Source organism: Trachypithecus francoisi, unplaced genomic scaffold (assembly GCF_009764315.1).
Source record: "Trachypithecus francoisi isolate TF-2019V2 unplaced genomic scaffold, Tfra_2.0 Lachesis_group12, whole genome shotgun sequence".
NCBI classification, from domain to species: domain Eukaryota; kingdom Metazoa; phylum Chordata; class Mammalia; order Primates; family Cercopithecidae; genus Trachypithecus; species Trachypithecus francoisi.
The window spans coordinates 78,348,583-78,364,342 of record NW_022681457.1 but is presented as its reverse complement, the minus strand read 5'-3'; the positions used below and the strand labels follow the sequence as shown (position 1 = coordinate 78,364,342).

The 15,760-nt window shown below is 41.9% G+C and overlaps 1 protein-coding gene across 16 annotated transcripts in view; it reads left to right on the top strand.

Moving 5' to 3' along the window:
• Positions 1 to 15,760, top strand: part of MAST2 (microtubule associated serine/threonine kinase 2) — a 262,907-nt gene that overhangs the window by 213,939 nt on the left and 33,208 nt on the right. For 9 of the 16 annotated variants that reach the window (XM_033226564.1, XM_033226567.1, XM_033226563.1 and 6 more), the window contains 2 exons: positions 10,773 to 10,848; positions 14,001 to 14,021. In XM_033226564.1, coding sequence (XP_033082455.1) covers positions 10,773 to 10,848; positions 14,001 to 14,021 — 97 coding nt within the window. Of the gene's footprint in view, positions 1 to 2,591; positions 2,635 to 10,772; positions 10,849 to 14,000; positions 14,022 to 15,760 lie in introns of those variants that run through there. The other 7 variants (XM_033226569.1, XM_033226568.1, XM_033226566.1 and 4 more) reach the window with 3 other exon arrangements.

Genomic DNA, 15,760 nt, shown 5'->3' with positions numbered 1-15,760 from the left:
GGACCACAGTTGCCTGCCACCACACCCAGCTAATTTATTTTATTTTAATTTTGTAGAGATGTGGTCTGGCTATGTTGCCCAGGATGGTCTTGAACTCCTAGCCTCAAGGGATGCCCACACCTTGGCTTCCCAAAGTGCTAGGATTACAGGCGTGAGCCAGCACACCCAGCCTCTAATTTCCCTTTTGATTTCTTCTTTGACCCACAAATCATTCAGAAGTATACTGTTTAGGAATATTTGGGGATTTTCCAGAGATCTTTCTGTTACTGATTTCTAATTCTATTTCATTGTAGTGAGAAAATATATTTTATATGACTTGAATCCTTTTAAAATTTATTGAGTTTTGTTTTATGACTCAGAATGTGATCTTTCTTAGCAAATGTTCTGTGTTCACCTGAAAAGAATGTGTGTTACTACTGTTTGGTAGTAGTCTATAAGTGTCAATTATGTCAAGTTTGTTGGTAGTGTTGTTCAAGTGTTCTACATCCTCACTGGTCTTCTTCCCATTTATTTATTCAGTCATTTATATCAGTATGAACTAATAGGTATTTATTATCTAGATCAGACTGTAATCCATTAACACTTTAGTTTTTTTGCTTAAGTTGTTCCAGTTTTGGCCATCGAGGTCCTTGCAGTTGGCTCCTTTTCCCCCTTGACATACATCAATTTGGTGGTTTTTGGTTGGTTGGTTTTGGTTTTGGTTTGTTGTTGTTTTATCCCTTCCTTACTATCTGTGACTATAAGATATTCCAGACTCATGTTGTATATTTCTGACCCCAGTCCTGGAATCAGCCATTTCTCCAAGAAGTGTGGATTTTCAAATTGGAGAACAGTATTACAAATCAAGATCTGGGTTCTAGGTATGCTTGTTTCTTCTGGGGTGTCCTTTTTCTAGTCCCTCTTAGCTGATTGATCAAAGAAATATAGTATTAGTATGTATGCTAACCTGTGACAATACACATGTCTATAAATATTTTTATATGTAATTGTCTGTATTTATATTAAACATGAATTCTTCTTGATGTCTCTGGCTCCAATTCAATATCACATGGATCATTCTAGCTTCTTCCCTTTGCTGATCTGTAAATTTCCACCCCAGCAATGAGAAACCTGGGTCCCATCATCCACCGTCCATACACATAAATTACTGAGTTCCAGTATACATGTATAGCAGTATCAAAATTATTAACCCATACTCCCTGAGAAACAACTTTATCAAGTTGAGTTCAGTACTTACCTGTAGTTCCTTTTATCTTTAGTCTTACTGATTTCATTCATTTCCAAAGTTTCTTAGGTCAGCACTTTTCCCTTCACCCTCTTCAGTGATGTTGTTTCATACATTTGTAATACAGTTAGATTCTCTTGTCATAGTCTCTGTTCTTCTCTGGGATCCTCTGACCTCATAAGTTATTTTTTTAAATTTGCCTTTAGAAGTGACAAACCAAGGCTTAAAGGTTTTTTTCCCCTTACATTACTCTCTAGGTTATAAAGTTCTGTATGTTCTGACAAATGCATAGTGTCATGTATCCACCACTACAGTATCATACAGAGTAGATTTATTTCCCTGAAATAGTGCATAGTACTTCACCTCTTTGTCCCTCATCTTCTCCCCACTGGCACCATTGATTGTTTTACTGTCTCTATGATTATACCTACCTTTTCCAAAATGTCACAGGGTCAGAATCTTACGATATATAGCCTTTTCAAATTAGCTTCTTTCACTTAGCAATATGCCTTCAAGGTTCCTGTCTTTTCGTAGGTTGATAGCTGGTTTAGTTTCATCACTAAATAATATTCTATTTTATGGATGTGCCATAGTATGTTTATCCATCATCTACTGAAGGACATCTTGGTTGCTTCCAGTTTTGAGCGATCACGAAGAAACTTACTATACACATTCATGTTCAGGTTTTTGTGTAGACAAGTTTTCAACTCAAGTGAGTAACTATTTAGTGCAATTGCTGGTTTGTGTGGGAAGACTGTGTTTAGCTTTTTAGAAACTGCCAAGCTGTCTTCCAAAGTGGCTGTACCTTTTGGATTCCTACTAACAATAACAAGAGTTCCTATTGTTCCCCATCCTTTTTAGCCATTCTAATAGGTATGTATGAGTATCCAGTTGTAGTTTTAATTTGCAATTTCCTATGCCAAATGATGTTGAGAATCTTTTTATATACTTGTTTGCTATCTGTATATCTTCCTTGGTGAGGTGGCTGTTCAGATCTTTTGCTCATTTTAAAAATTGGGTTGTTTGTTTTCTTGTTGAGGTTTAAGAGTTCTTTGCACATTCGTCTTTTATCAAGTATGTGGGTTTTTTGTTTTTTTGGGGGGGTTGGGGTTGACTTTTCTTGTTTGTTTTTGAGACAAGGTCTTGCTCTGTCACCCAGGCTGGAGTTCAGTGGTGCAATCACAGTCCACTACAGCTCAAGCTCAAATGATCCTCCCGCCTCAGCCTCCTAAGTAGCTGAGACCAGGTGCATTAGGCTGCCACACACAACTACTCTTTAAATTTTTTGTAGAGACAAGATCTCCCTGTATTGTCCAGACTGATCTTGAACTCCTGGGCTCAAGCAGTCCTCCCATCTTCAGCCTCTCAAAGTGCTGGGATTGCAGCTATGAGCCACCGTGCCCAGCCAAGTATGTGTTTTTTACAGATATTTTCTCCTAGTCTATGGTCTGTCTTTTTCATTCTCTTAACAGTATCTTTTGCAGAAGTTCTTAATTTTAATGCAGTCTAGCTTATTAATGTTTGCTTTCATGGTTTTGCTTTTGGTTTCGTATTCTAAAAATTCATCGCCAAACCCAAGGTCACCTAGATTTTCTCTTGTGTTATCATATACAAGTTTTATAGTTTTGTGTTTTACATTTAGGTAAATCTTACATTCGGATCATTTTCATGACCCATTTTGAGTTAATTTTTGTAAAAGTTGTATCTAGATTCATTTTTATGCATATGAATATTCAGGTGTTCCAGCACCATTCGTCAATGAGAATATATATTTTCTTCATTGAATTGCCAGTGCTCCTTTGTCATATATCAGTTGACTATATTTGTCTAAGTTTGTTCTGGATTATCTGCTTTGTTCTACTGATGTATGTATCTGTTCTTCCACCAGAACCATGTTGTCTTGATCACTATAGTTTTATAGTGAGTCTTGAGGTCAGGTAATATCAGTCCTCTAACCTTATTCTTCAGTATCGTATTGGGTGTTTGGGTCATTTTGCCTTTCCGTGTAAACTTTAGAATCAGTTTGTCAGTATTCACAAACTAACTTGCTTGGATTTTGATTGGGATTGCATTTAATCTATAGATCAAATTGCTTAGAATTAACATTTTAGTAATATTGAGTCTTCCATTATGATCATGCAGTGTCTCATTTAGATCTTTGATTTCTTTCATCAGAGTTTCATAATTTACAGTGTATAGATTTTCAGTATATTTTGTTAAATTTATATGTAGGCTGTAATCCCAGCACTTTGGGAGGCCGAGACGGGCGGATCACGAGGTCAGGAGATCGAGACCATCCTGGCTAATACGGTGAAACCCCGTCTCTACTAAGAAAAATACAAAAAACTAGCCGGGCGACGAGGCGGGCGCCTGTAGTCCCAGCTACTCGGGAGGCTGAGACAGGAGAATGGCGTGAACCCGGGAGGCGGAGCTTGCAGTGAGCTGAGAGCCGGCCACTGCACTCCAGCCTGGGCGGCAGAGCAAGACTCCGTCTCAAAAATAAATAAATAAAAAATAAAAAAAATAAAAAATATATATGTAGGCATTACAGTTTTTGTGTTAATAGTATTGTGTTTTTAATTTCTAATTCGGATTATTCATTTCTGGTATAAAGGGACACAATTGACTTTTTAATATTAGCGTTGTATCCTACAACCTTGTTGTAATTGCTTATTAGTTACAGGAGTGTTGTTTGTTGATTCTTTAGAATATTCTACATAGACAATCATGTCATCTCTAAGCATAAACACCTTTATTTCCTCCTTCCTAATATATTTACCTTTTATTTCCTTTTCTTGCCTTTTTGGTTTTGTTTTGCTTTTTTATTTATTTATTTTTTTTTAGAGATGGGGTCTCACTGTGTTGCCCAGGCTGGTCTTGAACTCCTGAGCTCAAGTAATCCCCCCAGCTCAGCCTCCAAAAGTGCCAGGATTACAAGTATGAGCCACCACACCCAACCACCTTTTCTTGCCTTATTGCACTGGCTAAGACTTTCAGTATGATACTGAATAGGAGTAGTGAGAGGCCATCCTTGCCTTGTTCCCATTCTTGGAGAAAAAATACCCAGTTTCTCACCATGAAGTAAGGTTAACAAGTATGTTTTTTGTAGATGTTCTTGGTCAAGTGAGGAAGTTCTCCTCTATTCCTAGTTTGCTGAGTTTTTATCAAAAAAGTTTTTAATGGGTTTTAGATTTAGTCAAGTGCTTTTTCTGTATCATTTGATGTGACTCTATGGTTTTTCTTCTTTAGTTTGTTGATGTGGTAGATAATTGATTTTCAAATGTTGAGCCATCCTTGCATACTTGGAGTAAATTCCATTTGGTGATGGTATATAACTTTTTTATACATTGTTGGATTTGATATTTCTAATGTTGAGAATTTTTGCATCTATTTTCATAAGAGATATTGGTCTATAGCATTTTTTTCTTGTAATATCTTTATCTGATTTGCGTAATAGGGTAATACTGGCTCCATGGAATGAGTTAGGAATCATGTTACAATCATCTTTGGTTGGAAAAGATTGTAGAGAATTGGTATCATTTCTTCTATAAGTGTTTAGTAGAATTAATCAGTGAAACATCTGAAACAGGTGCTTTTTTTTTGGAGATTATTAGTTATTGACTCAGTTTCTTAGTCTTTTTTTTTTTGGAGACGGAGTTTCGCTCTTGTTGCTCAGGCTGGAGTACAATGGCGCGATCTCGGCTCACTGCAACCTCCATTTTCCATTTCCGGGTTCAAGTGATTCTCCTGCCTCAGCTTCCTGAGTAGCTGAGATTACAGGCATGTGCCACCATGCCCGGCTAATTTTGTACTGGGTTTCTCCATGTTGGCCAGGCTGGTCTTGAGCCCCTGACCTCAGGTGATCCTCCCACCTCAGCCTCCCAAAGTGCTGGGATTACAGGCATGAGCCACCATGCCTGGCAAATCTTTCCTTTTTTAAAATCCAGTCTAACAATCTCTACCTTTTAATTGGGGCATTTAATGTGGTTGTTGATGTGGTTTGTTTATGTCTACCACCTCCTATTTGTTTCCTAATTATTCCATCTGTTTTTTCTTCTTCCGTGATCTTTTGCTGCTTTATTTGGGGTTAAGTGTGTATTTTTATTCCATTTATGTCCTTTATTGGCTTATAGTCTATAACCCTTTATTGTTTAATGTTTGCCTTAGCATTTATAGTATATATCTTTAACATATCCCTCATATCAATCTTCAGATAATAATATACCACTTCACATACAGGATTAGAATCTTCCATTTCTCCCCTTCCAGCCTTTATATAGTTGTTTTCAAACTTTTGATCCTGATGTGGTGTAAATCCCACACTATTATTATTTAATAGTAATAATATTATTATTATTTAAACATTTACTGCTTTTTAAATAGATTTAAATAACAAGAAAATGTCATGCGTCCTTTTCCATGTAGTTAAGTTTCCCATTGCTCTTCATTCTTTTGTGCAGATCCATATTTCCACCTGGTATCCTTTGCTTCTGCCTAAAGGACGTTTTTAAAACATTTTTTTGTAGTGTGGTTTGCTGTTGAGAATTTTATTTAGTTTTTTTTGTTTGAAAAAGTATTTATTTTTTACCTCTGTCTTTTAAAAATATTTTTGCTGAGGCCAGGAGCAGTGGCTCATGCCTAGAATCCCAGCACTTTGGGAGGCTGAGGCAGTAGGATCACTTGAGGTCAGGAGTTCAAGACCAGCCTGGCCAACATGGTAAAATACTGTCTCCATTAAAAATACAAAAAATTAGCCAGGCATGGTGGCGTGTGCCTGTAATCCCAGTTACTTGGGAGGCTGAGACAGGAGAATCTCTTGAACCCAGGAGGCAGAGGTTGCATTGAGCCGAGGTCGTACCATTGCATTCCGGCCTGTGCAACAAAACAAGACTCCATCTCAAAAAATTTTTTTTTTTGCTGGTACAATGACTTCTGACACTACCCCAAATTAGGCCAAACTTTACAAGGGCCTAGTCTGCTACAAAACTGCCCTCACTTTAGACACCAAGCAGAAGTTTTGGGGTTCCCAAGTCACCCATACTTCTGACAAAATGGATACAAATTTGAGGTTTCTTACTACCTCCTGAGTTCAGTAATTCACTAGGATGATTCACAGAGCTCAGGAAACCACTATACTTAGGTTTACAATTTTATTGTGGCAAAAAAGATAAAAATCAGGTCTGACCAAAGAAGACATGTGTAGGACAAGGTCTGGGAGGGTCCCAACACAAAGCTTCCACTGCCTTCTCCCTGTGAAGTCAGGATGCATCACCCTCCTACACATCGATGTATACCAATACATAGAAATTATTATTAAGCAGGGAAGCTCACAGGAGCTTTGTGTCCAGAGTGAGGTTTTGTTTTATAAGCATGATTGATCAACTCATTTGCCATATGACTGAACTTAATCTCTAGCCCCTCACCACTTCTGGGAAGTCAGGTTATGTCAGACTGATAGCAAGTGGCTCAAAGCCCCAACCCTCTTCTTTCTTTTTTTTTTTTTGAGACGGAGTCTCACTCTGTCACCCAGCCAGGCTGGAGTGCAGTGGTGCGATCTCGGCTCACTGCAACCTCCGCTTCCTAGGTTCAAGCGATTCTCCTGCCTCAGCCTCCTGAGTAGCTGGGATTATAGGCATGTGCCAACACTCCCGGTTAATTTTTGCATTTTTAGTAGAGACAGGGTTTCGCCATGTTGGCCAGACTGGCCTTCAACCCCTGACCTCAGGTGATCTGCCTGCTTGGGCCTCCCAAAGTCCTAGGTGAATACTAGCACTCCCTGGTGCTAGGTGAGCCTCAAAGCCCCAACCCTGCAATTACATGGTTGATCTTTCAGGTGTGGCCAGCCTCCATCCTGAGTTTTATCATTAGCATAAAGTATCAGGCCCCATCATGAATAACAGAAGCACTCCTATCACTTGGGTTTTGAAATTCCAAGGATTTAAAGTCTCCTTCCGAGGAACTGGGGACTAAGGCCAGTCAGATTCTTTACTACACAACAGCAGGGTCTAGAATTCTAGGTTGGCAGGAGAATAGCCATATCTTCCATAATTTTTTTTTTTTTTGAGATGGAATCTCGCTTTGTCACCCAGGCTGGAGTACAGTGGCGCGATCTCAGCTCACTGCAAGCTCCACCTCCTGGGTTCGCGCCATTTTCCTGCCTCAGCCTTCCGAATAGCTGGGACTACCGGCACCCGCCACCATGCCTGGCTAATTCTTCTGTATTTTTTTTAGTAGAGACGGGGTTTCACCGTGTTAGCCAGGATGGTCTTGATCTCCTGACCTCGTGATCTGCCCGCCTCGGCCTCCCAAAGTGCTGGAATTACAGGCCTGAGCCACTGCGCCTGGCCCATATCTTCCATAATTTAAAGATATTGGTCTGCTGTCTTCTTGCATTGTTTCCAATGAGAAATCTGCTATCATCCTTCTTTGTTCCTCTGTATAACATCTTCTCACTTCACCCAGCTCTACCAAGCTCTAGCTCTTAAGATTTTTCTCTGTATTTTGAGTTTTGAGCGATTTAATTATGACATTCTTTGATGTACTTCTCTTCCTCCTTCTCATGTTTGGGATTCTTAGAGATTCTTAGATTTGTGATGTTACAAGAAAAACTTGGGGTTGCAACGTCCCACCTAAACTGGGAAGGAGCCATGAGACCAAAGAATGACTCAGACAAGTTGGGCTTGATGAGTAGATGAGTGTATTCAGCTTACATACAAGGCGCTCCTGGACTGCAACAGGACGGCTCTGGACATCCATGCTGCCTCCTGTCTCTAAACTGCATTTTTTTTTTCTTTAAGACATGGGGTGTTTTGCCATGTTGCTGAGCCTGGTCTCGGACTCCTGGACTCGAGTGATCCGTCCTCCTCAGCCTCCCAAACTGGGATGACAGGCCTGAGCTACTGCGCCTGGCTCCCTCTAAACTGCTTTTAAGCTAATTTTCTGGATCTTTGCCTACTGTGTTTGAACAGTGATACTGTTTTTCTTGAGAGGTTCTCAGATACTCTCTAGGATGTTTGGTTGGTTCTCAGGGATACCTGCTCCTCAGCTGGGTGCCATTGCCACGGGCCTAGCCTTCAAGTTTCAGGCAGCGAACATATGTACCTTTAAGTAATCTGGTAAAGAACCTGTCACACAACATGTGGGTATATGGTTTTTATCAAATTTGCAAAGTTGTCAGTCATTATTTCTCCCTATCTTTTTTCTGTATCCCCCTCTCTCCCCTCCCCCTGCTTGAAGTTGTCCTACAGCTCAGTGGTGCTGTTTAGTTTTTTTGACGATTTTTTCCCCTCTTGGTGTTAGTTATTTCTGACATACGTGTGTGTTATGTAACCCTAGCTCTACTATGAGCATCTGGAAGGTTCTTTGTACCTCTGTACCCAGACCAATCCTTGGAAGGCTAGTTATTATAGGATGCTCATGTCCAGGCATCTCCTTGAGGCTTTAGCTGGGTAGTTTTGGGAACCAACAAAGGGCATCTGACTTTGCATGTCAGGAATCAAACTGGATATTTGTTAATCTTTGACATGAGATGACACTATCAAGAAAGAATAAAATTGTTTTTAAAAAATAAGCCTTGATGCTTCTGAGGAGACCTGATCCTTATTAAGTCCTGGCTAAGGAAATAGCTACTCAGGATCACTTCCCTTATATCCTGGTGCCCACTAGCCAGAAGATGGGGAGAGGTCATAACAGATAGTCCTAACACAAAGCATGGAAAACCCAGAGTTCATCCAATGTTGAGAGCATATCCACTGGATGAAGTTGTATATTTTATGCACCTGGGGATGAGAAGAAGCTGAAAATGCCTTTCTCATTCAACCAAAAACAATGCCATTATATAACTGATACAGAGGTCCTGCTGCATAGGGTAGTAGGAGCACTGATTGAGAGGCTGGTTTGTACTAGATCAGTATAAAAACACATTACATGCTATATAAACCCTATTGGATAGAGATAATGGGAAACAAAGGGGTAGGTTTTTGGCAACTTGGAACATCCATACCCTGTGCAGGAAACATACTATCCAAGAGAAAGCCAGCGCATGCTGAAGTACCAGGCCCCTGGGAGGTAAGCACAGAAGTGAGGAGGTGGACAGGGGTTAGAGGGGTGCCAGCACAGCATGGAGTATGGTGCTTACTTCAACATGGCCTTTTGAGTAGAGTCATATTAACAACTGCCAGCTAGGGGCTCCTATGTACCAGCCCCCAACTAGAAGATAGCCCAGAGAAATATGGCAGGCTTAGGTTTAAGAACTATTGGGATTAGTACAAAGGTACACTTACAGTTTTGTTCAAAGCTTCTGAGCTTTAAGTTAGCAAGTTATAGGGGACATGTGAATACTAATAAGAAATGGGCCGGGCGCGGTGGCTCAAGCCTGTAATCCCAGCACTTTGGGAGGCCGAGATGGGCGGATCACGAGGTCAGGAGATCGAGACCATCCTGGCTAACACGGTGAAACCCCATCTCTACTAAAAATATAAAAACTAGCTGGGCGAGGTGGCGGGCGCCTGTAGTCCCAGCTACTCAGGAGGCTGAGGCAGGAGAATGGCGTAAACCCGGGAGGCGGAGCTTGCAGTGAGCTGAGATCTGGCCACTGCACTCCAGTCCGGCGACAGAGCGAGACTCCGCCTCAAAAAAAAAAAAAAAAAAAAAAAAAAAAGAAATGGTGGTATGCTTTGTACACTTGGGGGCCTTAATTATGAACTATCTTAAGGTTTACTACTGTCCTGAGTCCCTACCTGAGAACTTCTTTTTCCCCTTAAAACACACATGTTCTGGCCGGCGCGGTGGCTCAAGCCTGTAATCCCAGCACTTGGGAGGCCGAGACGGGCGGATCACGAGGTCAGGAGATCGAGACCATCCTGGCTAACATGGTGAAACCCCGTCTCTACTAAAAATACAAAAAACTAGCCGGGCGAGGTGGCGGGCGCCTGTAGTCCCAACTACTCGGGAGGCTGAGGCAGGAGAATGGCGTGAACCCGGGAGGCGGAGCTTGCAGTGAGCTGAGATCTGGCCACTGCACTCCAGCCCGGGCGACAGAGCGAGACTCTGCTCAAAAAAAAAAAAAAAAAAAAAAAAAAAAAACAAAAAAAAAAAACACACATGTTCCTGGTTTAGCCTTGGATACAGTGCGCAGAGATATATATTCAAGAAACTTTTGGATTGGGGTCCTATTGCCCTTTGAGAAAGCATGAACATTTGGCTATACCCTCTGTACTGAATGAGCTCTTTAAGCCTTCTGAATGTTGGTTCACTTGACAAGACAGATTGAAGTCTCAGGTGTGTTCCTAGAAGGGCAGGAAATAGTCAAGTTGCTGCTAGATCTAGAATGGTTGTCTGAGAGACATGGGTTGTTATAGGAAACTTGGGAACAAGGGAGAAAACCTCTGGGCTATGAAACTTTTACAGAAACTCATTAAACTGATAGTGGCCCTGAGAAAATAACCATATAATTGCCAGTGCTAGGGGAAGATTTCTTGCCCGAAGGTCATGTCCGCCCTCCTCAAAAGCAAACCTCACAGAGTTTCATTTCTTTTCCCATCAACAGGTAACAGTCCTTTGGACAGCCCCCGGAATTTCTCTCCAAATGCACCTGCTCACTTTTCCTTTGTTCCTGCCCGTAGGTAAGTTGATAGAAAACCTCCTCTGGGACCAGCACCTGTGGCACTTGCATGAGGGTTAGTTGAATGTCAGATTCCTCCCTTAAGTGTACTCTTTCAAGTGTATTACCTGAAGCTCCCATCCATCAAAACTCTGTCTTTGCTTTCCTCTCCCAGGTTGTAATCATCGTGTTCTGGTTTTGCTTTGTAGGTGCCCCATGTATTTGTGTTTGAATATTTAAACAGGAGAGTAGATATTAAGTAAAAGTAGATTCATTTGTACAATTCACTTTTTTTTAAGTCAGTGATGTCCTGCGGGTATGTTCCAAAGCATTACACTCTCAATTGAGAACTGTCCTAGAGTGATCAATGAGAAAATAAGCTCTCCTCCAGGAGGACCCAAAGTTACACTCTTTGTCCTCTCTAACTCAGCTAGTTTAAGGCGGCTGGAAGGGCCCTCTGTGCCTCTCTCTTTGACTTTGAACTGGAGTTCATTTGGGGTATAAAGAGACTACAGGGACTTCACTTTTCCTTCCATGAATTTAGAAAGATTTGGTGCATACAAAGCCATGCTTATGGTCCACCTCCCATGTTTCTCCCCTCTTGAGAGTGATACAAACCTGTCTCTGGCCCAGGGCAGCAACGCTGACAGCTCTGCCTGTGGCTGGAATATCATCAGGCCTTTGGAGAAAGCTGAATGAGATTAATCCATCCAAATCACATACCTAGGCTCTGTACACACGTGGTTTCTTGTCAGAACTTTTCTAAGATACGTTGCCAGAGTTTTTATTTATTTTATCTTATTTTTTAATTTTTTTTTTTTTTTTTTGAGACAGAGTCTCGCTTTGTCACCCAGGCTGGAGTGCAGTGGCACGATCTCGGCTCACTGCAAGCTCCGCCTTCCGGGTTTATGCCATTCTCCTGCCTCAGCCTCCCGAGTAGCTGGGACTACAGGCGCCCGCCACCTCGCCCGGCTAGTTTTTTTTTTTTTTGTATTTTTTAGTAGAGATGGGGTTTCACCATGTTAGCCAGGATGGTCTTGATCTTCTGACCTCGTGATCCACCCGTCTCGGCCCCCCAAAGTGCTGGGATTACAGGCTTGAGCCACCGCGCCCGGCCTATTTTTTAATTTTTAACATTATTCTTTGTTAGAGTTAGTCTCTAGTATAAGACCTCCAGGAAAATTATGGTTCCAGATTTGTAACCTTTAATGGATGGAGAATGTAATATAGCTGGAGGCCAGGACAGTTTTAATATTTAGACTACTTTTTAATAAAAGACATATTAGGAAAAGGGGAGGCTCCTGGAAACAGTGTTAACTCACTATTCCAATGATAACCCAAAAGAAATCCATCCTCTTTCTAGGATTATTTTTGACTGAAAAGAACATGAACAGGTTGGGATAAGTTTGATGACTGACTTGGGTTTCCTCCCTCAACCCACTTACCTTATTCAAAACAAATTTTATCCAGAGTTGTTCCACGGGCTCATCTCTCCTACCCTATGGAACTTCCAATTTGTTAAGCAAGGATCCATATAAGATCACTTACAGTATAAGAATAGGCTGGATTGATGTATTTGTTTTTCCAACCCAGGTGGAAAGACTTATCCCAGACTTCTTGCCTGGACTGTATATAAACTGTACTCTCAGAGTAGGTATGAGCTGGGACACCAAGACCTGTGGCCAGATCCTCATAGGTGGCATTGAGTTATTTTTCATTCATTCCATAAATATTTGCTGAGCACCACCAAGTAGAGCCAGGCACTCTCGGCCTGGTGCTTAGTTATGTAGTGGTAGCAAAATAGACATAGTCCCTACTTCCCTGAAACTCAGGATGTAGGAGAGTGTGTGTACTGGTTGTTTCCTCTGTAAGGAATGCTGCTCCCTCAAATCTTCATTTAGCTAACTCATTCTTATGATTCATATCTCATCTTAAACGTCACCTCTTCAGAGAGGCCTTCCCTAAACATTCAATCTAAAGGGGCCTTCTTGTCTTTCTCCATCAAATCATCCAGTTTTATTTTCAAAATAGTACTTTTCAGTTCCTGATATTTTCTTATTTGCATATTTTCCATCTCAATTCAACCACGATCAAGTCACCTTTAATAGAGATACCTTCATTTGTTGAAAGCTCTGTGTCCTGGCAGGAAGACAAATGAGTAGTGGGAGAGAAAGACAAACAAGTATACGGTTATAAATTATGACAAGCACCATAGAGGGAAAGAGCATGATGCTGCATGAAAGAACAGGAAGAGGGCTGGGCGCAGTGGCTCACGCCTGTAATCCCAGCACTTTGGGAGGCCGAAGCAGGTGGATCACTTGAAGTCGGGAGTTTGAGACCAGCCTGGCCAACATGGTGAAACACCATCTCTACTAAAAATACAAATATTAGCCGGGCATGGTGGCGCAAGTCTGTAATCCCAGATACTCGGGAGGCTGAGGCAGGAGAATCACTTGAATCCGAGAGGCAGAGTTTGCAGTGAGCTGAGATTGTGCCACTGCACTCCAGCCTGGGCAACAGAGTGAGACTTCATCTCAAAAAAACAAAACAAGAAAAGAACAGGAAGAGACTAAGGCCAGAGAACCTCCTTTGGGTGGCCATGTAAAGCCTCTCTGAAGGATGAGAAGCAGCTGGCACGTTAGGTGTGAGGACCCGGGTGTGTGCAGACCATTATAGGCAGAGGGAACAGCCTGTTCCATTCATACCGTGGGTCTGTTTCATTGCCTCGGTTTGGGAGTAGGACCAACTGGGAGGCTTCAGGGCCTGTTTTTTACCACTGAGACACAAACAGGTCTATGCTAAGTGGCATGACATTTGAGTCATGTGCATGGAACATGGATCTCTGGGCTGTCCTCTTACAGAACATAGTAGGAAAAGCTGCTGGTTGTTGGTGGGGTGGGGAGAAGTGTTTCAACCCTGCCAAACAGAGTATCAGGAATTGTTTGTTTCTGTGTTACTGGCTGGTGCTTTGGAGGATCACATTGGTTTGCAATATCAAACGAAAGACAGATTGAACACTAAGGATAGACCCATTGGTCCTACAATTTCACTTCAAACTATCACACATTCCTAAACAGAAGGAATGTGCCAAGCTAGACCAGATACCAAGATTCAAAAAGATTACTCTCTCTGGTTCCTTCGGTTCTCACTGTAATGTGTATTTTTTTACTACAGCCATAGCCACAGAGCTGACAGGTAATAGCGGGTATAATGGGGAGAGGGGCTGGGAAACTGCTATGCATGGCCAGACAATATGGTTTGTGATGTTGTGGTTGGTGAAAACTGGTTGTGATGATTCTTCTCTGACTGGGTATGAACATTGGGACTTTCATATCTTGCAAAGAGGCCCAAAGGGATCTCCCTCTACCTGCTGGAACCAAGGCTCAGAGCTCATGTGCTTGGATGCAGGAATTGCCGAATAGTTCCAAACTTTTGAGCTTAGGGACAAGTCATCCTTATTCCCACAACTTTGCACAGTCAGGTGACTGCAGTGACCAGATAGAGGAAATAGAGGCATCATGTGGTGGCATTTCTTCCTGACGCTGGTGGCCCCTGCCATTCATTATACAGAGAAATAGCTGCCATGCAACTAGTTTTCATTTCTATCTAAGGGGAGGAAAACTCACATGTGCAAAAGTGTATTTGGCAAGGGTTTGGGAAATCCATCCATGAGTTATACTTGTCTCATCTTTGCTGAGCTGTTTCCTGGAACCAACTTGCTTTATTGTGTGGTGCTCCCAGGACCCAGCAAAGAGGTCAGAGAGAACATCATGTCTGAGCACCTTCTTGGACATGTCTGAACCTCAGAGACTAGGTTCCAGCAGAGTTATAGCCTATATGTGCTGCTGCCAGGGTGGCATGAAGTTTGAGTCATGTGCATGTGGCATGGAACCTTCAACTCACCCCTTACAGAATGGAGTAGAAAAGCTGCTAGGTATTTGTGAGGGTGGGGAGGAGTGCTTCGAAGGGAGAAGCCCCAGCAAGATGTATTCCTTTTTGCTTCTTCCTCTCCCTGTCCCTGCCATAACCATGAAGCCTTGAACAAACCACCCAAATCTCAAGATCCTAGTGTTTTCTCTGTAAATTTTAATATGAACTTATAAAGATCCTCCATTGCTGATAGTCTAAGGTTCTGTGAGTAGCAGCAAAAAAAGTATCTAACTTCAACCAGAGCAGGCTGTACCCTTAAGCCCTACAAAAAAAGAATACACCACATCCCACAGTCCAAGCAAAGAATCACACGTTCATGTTATAAAAGTTTCAAACTAGATCCTTGCTTGATCTTCCCCTCTACAGTAAAGCAAATAACTGTGTGTGTGTGGGGAGGGTTGTTTGTTTTCATGATGAGAGCTTTGGGGAGCAGCATCCTTTTGAGAGCAGCAGGAAGACTCCCCCAAAGCCTCATGTACAGCTAAGGGTATGTCACCTCTCTCCTCTTTCATAAAGTTACTGTCACTCTTCGACAAACATTCCCGAAGATTGGTTTTATGAGTCCTAATGGCCCCTAGGCAGCCTATAACTATTTCCCATTGATTAGCTCAGTTCAGACCCAGGTGGTGGCCCACTTCTTCCTGTTGTCAGCCAGTGGCCTGGGGAAGACCAAAGAGCCCTTAACATGGAGCCTTCACAAATGGAAATAGCTGCATTTCAGTGGCAGTTCTATCTTGTGATGTTGCCTGTAGCTGGAATCCTCTGTCGTTGTTTCTATGAAAGTAAGTTGAGAGTATGAAAATGTTTATTCCAAAACTACAGTGTTGTATGACAGATGTTCTTCTGTTATACAAAGTCATGGACTATTTTATAGTCAGAGATGTCTGTCTTTTCAGGGAAAACAACAATAAGCCCTCTGTAGGAGAGAGATATAAAAGCATGTACTGGACTGAGCAGTAATGTCTTAAGGAGGAGCCCTACAGTGAATCAGCTGCCCCCAAATG